Source organism: Clarias gariepinus, chromosome 23, assembly GCF_024256425.1.
Source record: "Clarias gariepinus isolate MV-2021 ecotype Netherlands chromosome 23, CGAR_prim_01v2, whole genome shotgun sequence".
Lineage (NCBI taxonomy): Eukaryota > Metazoa > Chordata > Actinopteri > Siluriformes > Clariidae > Clarias > Clarias gariepinus.
In genome coordinates this window covers 26,342,080-26,354,790 of record NC_071122.1, presented here as the reverse complement: position 1 = coordinate 26,354,790, position 12,711 = coordinate 26,342,080, and the positions used below count along the sequence as shown (strand labels likewise).

Genomic DNA, 12,711 nt, shown 5'->3' with positions numbered 1-12,711 from the left:
TCACTGAGGAGAGCAAACCTGTTGGACACGTAAAGCGCAGAAGAGGTGGGCTAGCTTTAGCGTTAGCTTTGGCTCAACGAGTATGTCGCCCACAAACACACAGACACGTACACACGGACAATCCAACACACACACACACACACACACAAATAAACATTCCCCTCCTTCACTGAGTGACATGCATTGTCTATATTTGATCTTAGAAAAGACAGCTGCAGAGAGAGAGAGAGGGGGGGTGAAGGAGAGAGAGAGAGAGAGAGGGGGGGAGAGAGAGAGAGGGAGTGAGGGAGAGAAAGAGAGAGAGGGAGTGAGGGGAGAGAGAGAGAGAGAGAAAGAGAAAGAGGGAGTGAGGGAAGAGAGAGAGGGTAAAGCACGGGTCTGAAGAGAGAAGGAAAGAAGAAAAAGTTAAGACAGGACCAGACACGAAAAGCCTTCACCAGGTGTGTAGTTGTGTGTATGTGTGTGTGTGTGTGTGTGCATGTGTGTAAGAGAGAGAGAGAGAGAGAGAGAGAGAGAAGGGGACAGTTGCGTTAAATAATTGTTTAACTGTGTGTGTGTGTGTGTGTGTGTGTGTGAGAGAGAGAGTGTGTGACAGTTGTGTTAAATAAGTTTTGTCACTGTGTGTGTGTGTGTGTGTGTGTGTGTGTGTTTGTGTGTGTGTGTGTGTGTGTGAGAGAGAGAGAGAGAGAGAGAGAGAGAGAGAGTGACAGTTGTGTTAAATAAGTTTTGTCACTGTGTGTGTGTGTGTGTGTGTGTGTGTGTTTGTGTGTGTGTGTGAGAGAGAGAGAGAGAGAGAGAGAGAGTGTGACAGATGTGTTAAATAAGTTTTGTCACTGTGTGTGTGTGTGTCAGTTGTGTTAAAAAAGTGTTTAACTCTGTGTGTGTGTGCGTGTGTGTGTGTGTGTGTGTCATTTGTGTTAAACAGGTTTTGCCATTGTGTGTGTGTGTGTGTGTTTGTGTGTGTGTAAGTGTGACAGTTGTGTTAAATAATTAAATTAAAAAAAATTATACATTTTTTTAACATAGCACTTTTATCAATGTTCATCGTCTCAAAGAAGCTTCACAAAATATAAAAATTAAATTTATGAAAGTGTGTATAAGTGAGAAAAATGTGTTTATATAATAAGAGATTGTGAGATCGTCCCTGATGAACGAGCCGAGGGTGACAGTGCTGAGGGGAAAAACTCCCTGAGATGGTAATAAGAATAAACCTTGAGATTCCATACAAACTTAAATAATTCTTCTGATTGTGTGAAGCTGCGTCGGGACAATGACAATTGTTAAAAGCGCTATACAAATAAAATAAAATTGAATTGAATTGAGAGGAACCAGACTCACCAGGGAACCCATCCTCATCTGGGTGAAACAGAAAAATTAAGTAATAACAGGAAATAAGTGTGTCACTGTGTGTGTGTGTGTGTGTGTGTGTGTGTGTGTGTGTGTGTAGCGATGGAGGGCGGGGCTGAGGTTCCTATGAGCTCCTTCATCATGGATGAGGAGACGCTGAAGAGGAAGCAGAGGGAGAAGCTGAAGAAGCTCCAGGCCACCGGGGGGAACCCTCGCCCTGCGCGCTCGCTCCTCTTCCTCACGCTGAAGAACCCCTTCCGCAAGGCCTGCATCAGCATTGTGGAGTGGAAATATCCTTCACACACACACACACACACAGTCACACACACTCACACAGAGGCAGGAAGTAAGATATCACTAACGCTTGTTAGTGGGTCATGTGACTGCAGTCATAACAAAGCGAGCACTAATTTCACTTATTGTACAGAGTGTTTCGCCCCTTGACTCCGCCCCTTTAGGCCGTTCGAGATCATCATCCTTCTCACCATCTTTGCTAACTGTGTGGCGCTCGCTGTGTTCATGCCCATGCCTGAGGAGGACACCAACAACACCAACAGCAACCTGGTGTGTATACACACACACACACACACACAGGTTATTCTGGCTTACATGTTACTCAGTAAATACACTGAAACCTTGGACTGTGAGTAACTCTGCCTGTGAGCATTTTACAAAACTAAATTTTTTAATAAATCTTTACTTAATAAACGAGCGAAGTCTTGATATATAAGTAGTACGCAGTGCAACACTTGTATAGTCAACATCCATATGTGTGTGTGTGTGTGTGTATAGATATATATAGGTTAATTTATTCTATTTTTACTTTGTAAATGAAGAATCATCCGAGTTTCCATTATTTCTTATGGGGGAAATTCACTTTGATATACACGTGTTTTGATATACAAGCACGCTTCAGGAACCAATTATGGTCGTAATCCAAGGTTTAACTGTACAGACAGAAGATACTTCTGACATCTGAGATTCATTTAGGCTGTAAATCTCTCTCCTCATTAATAGTCAATAATCTGATCAATAACTCTGTAATAATAATAATCTAATCACTATTCAGTTCAGGCTGTACAGTCCCTCCTGACAAGAGGTTTCATCATGTGTTAAGTTTAACACACACACACACACACACACACACACACACAACAATAAGACAATAAGAGACCTTCCCCAATGTGTGTGTGTGTGCGTGTGTGCGTGCGTGTGTGTGTGTGTGTGTGTGTGTGTGAGTGTGTGTGTGCGTGCGTGCGTGCGTGTGTGTCCTTGACCCAGGTGAATGAGAAGAGCAGCTGGTCCCATTAGTGGGTAAAGTCTTTAAATTTAGACTACACACACACACACACACACACACACCAGTGTTTAAAAGTGTTTCAAGTTTCAGACGTAATGTTTAACATGTATTTCACACTGTTATTGTTACACATCTATTGTGTGCGTGCGTGCATGTGTGTGTGTGTGTGTGTGTGTTAAATAACCAGTTTAAGCCTTATGTCTAGATGTCTAGCTTAATTTTTACTCCTCCATACACACTCACACACACACACACATCAGAACATCTGTCCAGAAGACTAAGCGAAGTTACGGCGAATTAGAGAAGAAGCTTCCCACACGTCCTCCTCTTACACCCCAGTGTTCTTCAGGAAGAGGAGCCTGAGAAAACGAGACCTGTTGTGTGTAATGTTTGTTCATCAGGGACGATCTGATCTCTCTGATTCACACATATTCACATTTCATGTGTGTGTGTGTGTGTGTGTGTGTGTGTGTGTGTGTGTTATTCTGCTGCTAACAGGAGAGTTTGGAGTACATCTTCCTCATCATCTTCACACTGGAGTGTTTCCTGAAGATCGTGGCGTACGGACTGCTCTTCCACGCTGATGCATATTTACGAAACTGCTGGAACATTCTGGACTTCGTCATAGTAACGATGGGGTGAGACTGAAACGTCTGTCTGTCTGTCTGTCTGTCTGTTCTTAGAAAGTTAATCATTAGGCACTCATTTTTAGTCAACACATTAAATAGTCACGTATACACTATATATACTCTCTCTCTCTCTCTCTCTCTCCCTATCAGCCTCTTCACCATAGTGGTGGACTTCATTAATAATATCAGTGGTGTTGAAGCTCCGGTGGAACAGAAAGGTGGAGGGTTTGATATGAAAGCTCTGAGAGCGTTCAGGTTCGCAGGCAGTGTGTTTAGTCGCTCTGTGTGTTTGTGTCAGTAACCCTAACCTTGTGTGCATGTACACTACACTTCTAGTTTAATATTATCATCATTTCAGGGTGCTCAGGCCGCTACGGCTCGTCTCAGGAGTTCCGAGTAAGTCACCGTGCACACACACACACACACACTACGCTTGGGTGCACGGGGTCTCTTGGTCAGGTGTTTTATTATCCAGGGTGTAATTTGTCCTCCAGGCCTGCAGGTGGTGATGAGCTCCATTCTGAAGTCCATGCTCCCACTCTTCCACATTTCCCTGCTTGTCCTCTTTATGGTCACCATCTACGCCATCATCGGCCTCGAGCTCTTCAAATGCAAGATGCACAAAACCTGCTACTACAAAGGCACAGGTTAGCACTCTTACTAGTGCACATAGACATGAAGGAAACAACACAAACCTTAAAACCCCAACATCCCCCGACTCAACACCCCTAAGACTGCACCCCTAAACCCTAATGTCAGCCTAATAAAACCCCTAAACCCTAATGTTAACCTAATGACACCCCTAAACCCTAATGTCAGCCTAATGACACCCCTAAACCCTACTGTCAGCCTAATGACACCCCTAAACCCTACTGTCAGCCTAATGACACCCCTAAACCCTACTGTCAGCCTAATGACACCCCTAAACCCTACTGTCAGCCTAATGACACCCCTAAACCCTACTGTCAGCCTAATGACACCCCTAAACCCTAATGTCAGCCTAATGACACCCCTAAACCCTAATGTCAGCCTAATGACACCCCTAAACATTTACATTTACAGTACATTTAGGCATTTGGCAGACGCTCTTATCCAGAGCGACTTACATTTTTATCTCATTATACATCTGAGCAGTTGAGGATTAGGGGCCGCGCTCAAGGGCCCAACAGTGGCAACTTGGCGGTTGTGGGGTTTGAACCTGGGATCTTCCGAACCGTAGTCCAATGCCTTAACCACTGAGCTACCCCTGAGCTAAACCCTACTGTCAGCCTAATGACACCCTGGATATTGCGCTACCGTATGAAACGTACATTCACATCAACTACCAAACAGAGTTTTATCAGTAATCTCCCAGAGTTCCCAACTTCGATTAGATCACCGTCTGACCCCACAGAACTCGATCAGGCGACTGAATATTTAGAGTCGACATTTCGCTATACCCTAGATAATGTAGCTCCAGTCAAAAGAAAAATTATTAGAGATAAAAAACTTGCTCCCTGGTATAATGATCACACGCGCACTTTAAAACAGACCGCTCGGAAATTAGAACGTAAATGGCGTCAAACTAAATTACTAGTATTTCAAATAGCATGGAAGGAGAGCATCCTGAACTATAGAAAAGCTCTTAGTGTAGCTAGATCAACATATCTCTCCACTCTTATAGAAAATAACAAAAATAATCCTAGATTCTTATTTAATGCTGTAGCCAAATTAACCAGAAATAAGACCACTGCAGAAATCTCCACAACAACATCATGCAATAGTGAGGACTTCATGAACTTTTTTAATAATAAAATTGTAAATATTAGGCATAAAATTGAGGTTTTGAAACCGAACAATGTAATTGATGCAGATGTTAATCTAGCCATGTCAGACCAGAACCTAGAATACTTTACTCCCCTTGAAGAGAATGAACTAATTTCACTCATCTCTTCTGCAAATTCATCAACCTGTATATTAGATCCTGTACCGACACATTTTCTTAAACAGATAGTACCAGCAATAACAGAACCCCTGTTGAGAATAATTAATTCTTCACTCAGCATTGGATATGTTCCAAAATCTTTTAAATTAGCAGTTATCAAACCAATAATTAAGAAACCTGACCTCGACCCCTGTCAGCTGTCCAGTTACAGACCAATATCAAACCTCCCCTTTATCTCTAAGATCCTGGAAAAGATAGTAGCGGAGCAGCTATGCTCATATATACATAGAAATGGCATACATGAACTGTATCAGTCAGGATTTAGGCCTCATCACAGTACAGAGACAGCGCTCGTTAAAGTAGTAAATGACATTCTATTGGCCTCTGATCAGGGTTGTGTAACTATGCTTGTATTACTTGACCTCAGTGCAGCTTTTGACACTGTTGATCACGCTATTCTTCTTCACAGATTAGAAAATGTAGTGGGAATTAAGGGTACAGCCCTCTCCTGGCTCAGATCCTATCTGACCCATCGTTATCAGTATGTAGACTTAAATGGTGATTATTCTGCATGTTCTCTAGTGGAGTTTGACCTTCCGCAGGGTTCAGTTTTAGGTCCACTGCTTTTTTCCCTTTACATGCCTTCTCTGGGCAACATAATCCGTAAGCATGGTATTAGTTTTCATTGTTATGCTGACGATACACAGTTATATGTCTCAGCAAAACCTGATAAGAAAAAACAGCTTACTAAAATTGAGCAATGTGTGCAGGACATAAGAAATTGGATGCTAATTAACTTCCTTCTGCTAAATCCGGATAAGACAGAAGTTCTAGTCATAGGACCGCATACAGCTAGGAGTAAAATTTTAGATCACACCGTAACTTTAGGTGGCCTTTCTGTTCCATCAAATGCAACAGTGAAAGACCTTGGTGTGATTATTGATTCCAGCCTTTCATTTGAAGCACATGTAGATAATATTACCAGGATAGCATTCTTTCACCTCAGAAATATTGCCAGAATAAGAAATTTATTGTCGCTAAACGACGCAGAAAAACTAGTTCATGCTTTTATCACCTCTAGGTTGGACTATTGTAATGCCTTACTGTCTGGTTGTTCAGCTAGATGCATAAATAAGCTTCAGCTAGTCCAGAATGCAGCAGCGAGAGTCCTCACCAGAACCAGAAGACATCACCCCTATCTTATCTTCACTCCATTGGCTCCCTGTGAAATTTCGCATTGATTTTAAAATACTACTCTTGACATATAAAGCATTAAATGGTCTCGCGCCGCAGTACCTGAGCGAACTGCTAGTGTCTTACGATCCGCCACGCCTACTTCGATCAAAGGATGCAGGCTGCTTGTCAGTACCGCTTATTATGAAAAATACAGCTGGGGGCAGAGCTTTTTCTTACAAAGCCCCAAAGTTATGGAATAGTCTTCCAAATAGTGTTCGGGACTCAGACACAGTCTCAGTGTTTAAGTCCAGGCTAAAAACCTATTTATTTAGCCAAGCATTTTTATAAATAGATTTGCCATAGGTAAAGGAGCAGATCTGGGGGACTCATGGACGTAGAGTATTATGGTGAACTGGTATGTTTGGATGCTGTCTTCCTCACTCTCATTGATCACTCAGGTTTGCTGACGGTGAGGTGATTGTTTGCTTTACATGTCAGGAAGCCCTCATGTTTGTGTTTCCTTCTGGCTCTCCCTTTTAGTTATGCTGTCATAGTTAGTCCTGCCGGAGTCTCTGCTTGCACTCTACAGTTAATATACATTCACATTATACATTGTGTGACTGTGACCATACCTAACTGCCATCTCTCCTCTTCTTCTCTTTCCCCCCCTCTTTCTTTTTCCTCTCTCCTCCTGTCCCCCCTTTCACTCTTTCTCTCTCTCTCTGTCGAGCTACACATGTCGTTCCTGAGCTGCCAGTGATCCAGACTCCCTCTGCCCTCCGGACCTGTCTGACCCATCCTGGTGCCCCGCTTCTGGCTGAAGATCTCGTCACATGGATGCCCCGTGTGTCTCTCTGGGATGCGTCTGGTGTCTGGGGATGATTCTCTCTACCTAGAAAATGGTTCTGGCCCTGACTGGTGTTGGCAACTGTTTCTCTGGGGACTTGACAGTTCGATAGTTCATGACTGGAACTTCTTACAAGTCTACCTGGGTCTTCAATAACTACCTGGACTCCATATTAACATCAATTAACATCAGCTATTATAGCTGAACTGCCTCCCACCCTACACACTGTATAAATGCAGATCATTTACTGCTTTCTGTTTCACCCAAATGAGGATGGGTTCTCTGTTGAGTCTGGTTCCTCTCAAGGTTTCTTCCTATTACCATCTCAGGGAGTTTTTCCTTGCCACTGTCGCCCTCGGCTTGCTCACCAGGGACAAACTGACCATTTTGATTCATACAAATTCACATTTCATACAAACCTAAATAATTCTTTTGACTATGTAAAGCTGCTTTGCGGCAATGAAAATTGCTAAAAGCGCTATACAAATAAAATTGAATTGAATTGAATTGAATATTACTCCTAAATCAGCCTTGCATGTTGTACTACTACTGCTTTAGGACACACTGTACTGGTTTTAGTTTCCTAAGTGATGCTACGTGTGTGTGTGTGTGTGTGTGTGTGTTAGATATCATAGCGACGGTGGAGAATGAGAAGCCGTCTCCGTGTGCTGAGGCGGGTAACGGGCGGCGGTGTGCTTTGAATGGGACGGTGTGTAAACCAGGATGGCCCGGTCCCAATAACGGCATCACACACTTTGATAACCTGGGCTTCTCCATGCTCACTGTGTACCAGTGCATCACCACGCAGGGCTGGACCGACGTCCTCTACTGGGTCAGTCTCACTGTGCTGTGTCTCATGACAGTGACTGGTGGTAATGATACAAAAACAAACTTTGTGTGTGTGTGTGTGTGTGTGTGTGTGTGTGTGTGCACAGGTAAACGATGCAATTGGAATGGAGTGGCCATGGCTCTACTTCGTCACGCTCATTCTGCTGGGATCATTTTTCATCTTAAACATGGTGCTGGGAGTCCTGTGTGGGTCAGTGTCACACTATCACTGTGTGTGTGTGTGTGTGCGTGTGTGCGTGTGTGCGTGCGTGCGTGTGTGTGTGTATTTGTGTTATTTAGAACATATCATTATGTATTATGTTGCCTGTGTGTGTGTGTGTTATTTAGAACATATCATTATGTATTATGTTGCCTGTGTGTGTGTGTGTGTGTGTGTGTGTGTGTGTGTGTGTGTGTGTGTTGACCTCAGTGAGTTCACTAAGGAGCGGGAGAAGAGCTCTCGGAGTGGTGAGTATCAGAAGTTGCGAGAGCGTCAGCAGCTTGATGAAGATCTGAAGGGTTACATGGAATGGATCACTCAGGCTGAGATCATGGACCCCGACCAGGAGGGTCAAGGTCAAACACACACTTGATCAAATACACACTCACAAACACACACTCTGGTGTCTTTCTCTGGTCTCTCTCTAGTGTCACTGGTCTAGGGTTAGAATTAGGGTTAGGGTTAGGGTTCAAGTTAGTGTTGGGGTTAGGGTTAGGGTTAGGGTTGGGGTTAGGGTTGGGGTTAGGGTTGGGGTTAGGGTTAAGTGTCTCTCTCACTGTTATCTCTGGTGTCTTATTCTGTTTCCTGGTGTTTCTAAAGGTTTAATTTTCTGAATAATGAATGTAATCTAAGTTTACATGATCATTTTGTTTATTAACTCTAAATGTGTATGTATCTTTCGATCCGATTTTTTCCTTCCACACTTTCGACACACACCTTAGAATCATGTCTTGAGAGACCTCCTAATTACCTTGTGGTGTCTCTCTCTGGTGTCTTTCACTGGTATCTCCCCTCTGTCCGCTGATGTCCCTCAGGTCTTCTGCCACTGCAGGAGAGAGGTTCAGAGACGGAGAGTCTGTATGAGTTGGAGGGTCTAAACAGACTTATGTACTACGTGTGAGTGATCCGTTGTTTTTCCACTTCCTGCTGATGAAATGATCTGAATAGTTTAGAACTGAAATTAGCTCCATGTTTTCCCCAGACGTCACGCTCGCCGCTGGAATCGTTTTTTCCGCAGAAAGTGCCGGGTTTGGGTGAAGTCCAAGCTCTTCTACTGGCTCGTCTTTCTGCTGGTATTCTTCAACACGCTGGTGATCGCCACTGAGCATCATCAGCAGTCCCAGTCCCTCACCGAATTCCAAGGTCAATCTCTCATCAGACGCCCCTCACACACTAATCAAAATAACACTATCAGACTCCAGTTGAGGACAGTTACAGTTTGATACAGTTACAGTTGGGGGCAGGTCCAGCCCCAGGGTGTTGAGAGTGTCCCTGTGTCTTATTGTCCACAGAAAATTCCAATAAAGTTTTACTGTCTCTGTTTGCGGTGGAGATGGTGATGAAGATGTACGCTCTCGGCCTGCCTGCTTACTTCATGTCTATGTTTAATCGTTTCGACTGTTTCGTCGTATCTGTGGGGATTTTGGAGCTCATTCTGGTCCATATGGGTGTCATGTCCACCATGGGCATCTCAGTAATGCGCTGCATTCGCCTGCTGCGCCTCATCAAAGTCACCAAGTACAAACGTTTATCTCACTCTTCACCCGAATGCCTTGAACCCTTTCTCAGAAGTTAAGGTGTAACATTTACATTTCGTGTGTGTGTGCGTGTGTGTGTGCGTGTGTGCGTGTGTGCTAGGTACTGGACGTCTCTCAGTAACTTGGTGGCATCCCTTCTGAACTCTGTGCGCTCCATAGCCTCTCTCCTGCTCCTCCTCTTCCTCTTCATTGTTATCTTCGCTCTGCTCGGCATGCAGGTGTTCGGGGGGAAGTTTAACTTCCCTGACCAGAAAGTACGGCGCAGCAACTTCGACAATTTCCCTCAGGCTCTCATCACCGTCTTCCAGGTAATAACACAGGACACACACAGGACACACAGGACACACACACACAGGACACACACACACAGGACACACACACAGGACACACACAGGACACACACACAGGACACACACAGGACACACACACACAGGACACACACAGGACACACACACAGGACACACACACACAGGACACACACACACAGGACACACACACACAGGACACACACACACACACACAGGACACACACACAGGACACACACAGGACACACACACACAGGACACACACAGGACACACACACACAGGACACACACACACAGGACACACACACAGGACACACACAGGACACACACACACAGGACACACACAGGACACACACACACACGACACACACACGACACACACACAGGACACACACACCACAAACACACACACAGGACACACACACAGGACACACACACACAGGACACACACACAGGACACACACACACACACAGGACACACACACACACACAGGACACACACACACACGACACACACACGACACACACACAGGACACACACACCACACACACACACACAGGACACACACACAGGACACACACACACAGGACACACACACAGGACACACACACACACACAGGACACACACACACACACAGGACACACACACACACACAGGACACACACACACACACAGGACACACACAGGACACACACACACAGGACACACACAGGACACACACACACAGGACACACACACACACAGGACACACACACACACAGGACACACACTGTTTAATAAAAGAACTTGAGAATAATGATTATTACTGATGATTATTATTATGATGATTAATGAATATCAGTATTTGGAAAAAAAATTCTTTATGTGGGATGGAAACATCAAAGTGTCTCTGTCTCTAACTGCCTCCCCTTCTGTAAATCTCCTTTTTTCTTACTGTCTGTGTGTCTGTCTGTGTGTCTGTCTGTGTGTCTGTCTGTGTGTCTGTCTGTGTGTCTGTCTGACTCGGTGTCTCCCTCTGGGTGTAGATCCTGACAGGAGAAGACTGGAACACTGTGATGTATGATGGTATCATGGCTCATGGAGGTCCTGTGATGCCGGGCATCCTCGTCAGCATTTACTTTATCATCCTGTTCATCTGCGGTAACTGTATCCTTCTCCCGGTGTGTGTGTGTGTGTGTGTGTGTGGGGGGGGGGGTTTTTCCTGATCGGTCTCATGCAGATATCCTGTTAAATGTGTTCTTGGCTATTGCGGTGGATAACCTGGCTGAGGCTGAGAGTCTCACCTCTGCACAGAAGGAGAAGGCAGAGGAGAAGAAACGCAAAAAGATGCTCAGGTGAGGTCAAAGGTCAGATGTATCGTCAGGGCCATCACACTGATGTTTACGTGTCTAATTGGTCTCATTTAGATCCAAAGTGTCTGATAAGGGAGATGAAGATAAATCTCTGGCTAAGAAACTGGCGGAGCAGCGAGCAAAGACGGATGGAATCCCGACCACAGCCAAGGTGAAAAATTCACACCTTCTCTTATTTATTGTTACATTTTTCATTACAGTGGAACCTTGAATTACGAGCATAATTCGTTCCGGAAGGGGGCTCATATTCCAAAATATTCATAAACCAAATTTTATGTTCCCATAAGAAATAATGGAAACTCCTATTATTCATTCCACAGCCCAAAAAGATAAATACATCAAAATAATTAACACAAAATATAAAGTAAAAATAAAACAAATTAACCTGCACTATTTTATTTTAAAAATAAATGTGTGTGTCTGTAAAGAAGAGTTACTTTCCTTTACCCCTCCCAAATGGATCTTTAACCTCTCTATTTAGACTTTCTTTTGCTTTACATGCGCGCACACACGTGTGTTATAAGAAACAGTATACGTGCGCTTGCACACACGCTTACAAACATAAAATAAAATATGTTTTACACACACACACGTGGTCACAGTGTTTTAGTAAACAGTACACGCATGCACGGATGTTGATTATACCAGTAAGAGACGCGCACTACGACCCAGCAGGAGAGACGATTACCCACAATTCCGCAGTGCAAGAGAGAGAATAACCGTTGGCTCAGTTGTGATCACGTGACGCTCGGCGGCAAAACAAGAAGCGCATGCGTGATACATGATACTCGGTACTGCGTGATACATGATACTCCGTACTCGTAAACTTGTTCGTTTTCCTTTTAAATTTCTTTTAAATCTTTGCTCGTCTTGCGTTTCTCGCAACCCGAGGTTTCACTGTATTTATTTTTTAAAAACTAAACAGTAACATGAGCTTAACAGTCTGGATTAAAACATGACGTCTCTGATGTGATCAGCTGAAGGTGGACGAGTTTGAGTCCAATGTAAATGAGATTAAAGACCCTTTCCCACCAGCTGACTTTCCAGGTGAGTGTGTGTGTGTGTGTGTGTGTGTGTTTACTTAACTAAACTAATTTTGATTATGTTGTAAAAAACACCCTGTAGGTTTTATTTCACATTTTCCATTTAAAACAAAACTTTATCAGCACACCATTTGCATATTCAAGTATATTATTAGTGCAGGTGGAGCCGGTGTGGCACGGCGTAATCCCATATGAGAAC

The 12,711-nt window shown here is 44.0% G+C and overlaps 1 protein-coding gene across 2 annotated transcripts in view; it reads left to right on the top strand.

Annotated features, from left to right (window-relative positions):
- The first annotated feature begins 332 nt into the window (after positions 1-332).
- Positions 333-12,711, top strand: part of cacna1sa (calcium channel, voltage-dependent, L type, alpha 1S subunit, a) — a 31,547-nt gene continuing 19,168 nt past the window's right edge. Inside the window, exons 1-18 of one of the 2 annotated variants that reach the window (XM_053484633.1) lie at positions 333-440; positions 1,448-1,637; positions 1,806-1,911; positions 3,146-3,285; positions 3,427-3,531; positions 3,635-3,672; positions 3,771-3,923; positions 7,850-8,055; positions 8,159-8,262; positions 8,482-8,627; positions 9,087-9,168; positions 9,254-9,414; positions 9,564-9,789; positions 9,910-10,117; positions 11,143-11,263; positions 11,337-11,451; positions 11,524-11,620; positions 12,447-12,516. In XM_053484633.1, the coding sequence (XP_053340608.1) occupies positions 1,450-1,637; positions 1,806-1,911; positions 3,146-3,285; positions 3,427-3,531; positions 3,635-3,672; positions 3,771-3,923; positions 7,850-8,055; positions 8,159-8,262; positions 8,482-8,627; positions 9,087-9,168; positions 9,254-9,414; positions 9,564-9,789; positions 9,910-10,117; positions 11,143-11,263; positions 11,337-11,451; positions 11,524-11,620; positions 12,447-12,516 (2,266 nt within the window). In that variant the 5' untranslated portion in view covers positions 333-440; positions 1,448-1,449. Of the gene's footprint in view, positions 441-1,447; positions 1,638-1,805; positions 1,912-3,145; positions 3,286-3,426; positions 3,532-3,634; positions 3,673-3,770; positions 3,924-7,849; positions 8,056-8,158; positions 8,263-8,481; positions 8,628-9,086; positions 9,169-9,253; positions 9,415-9,563; positions 9,790-9,909; positions 10,118-11,142; positions 11,264-11,336; positions 11,452-11,523; positions 11,621-12,446; positions 12,517-12,711 lie in introns of those variants that run through there. The other variant, XM_053484632.1, reaches the window with a different exon arrangement.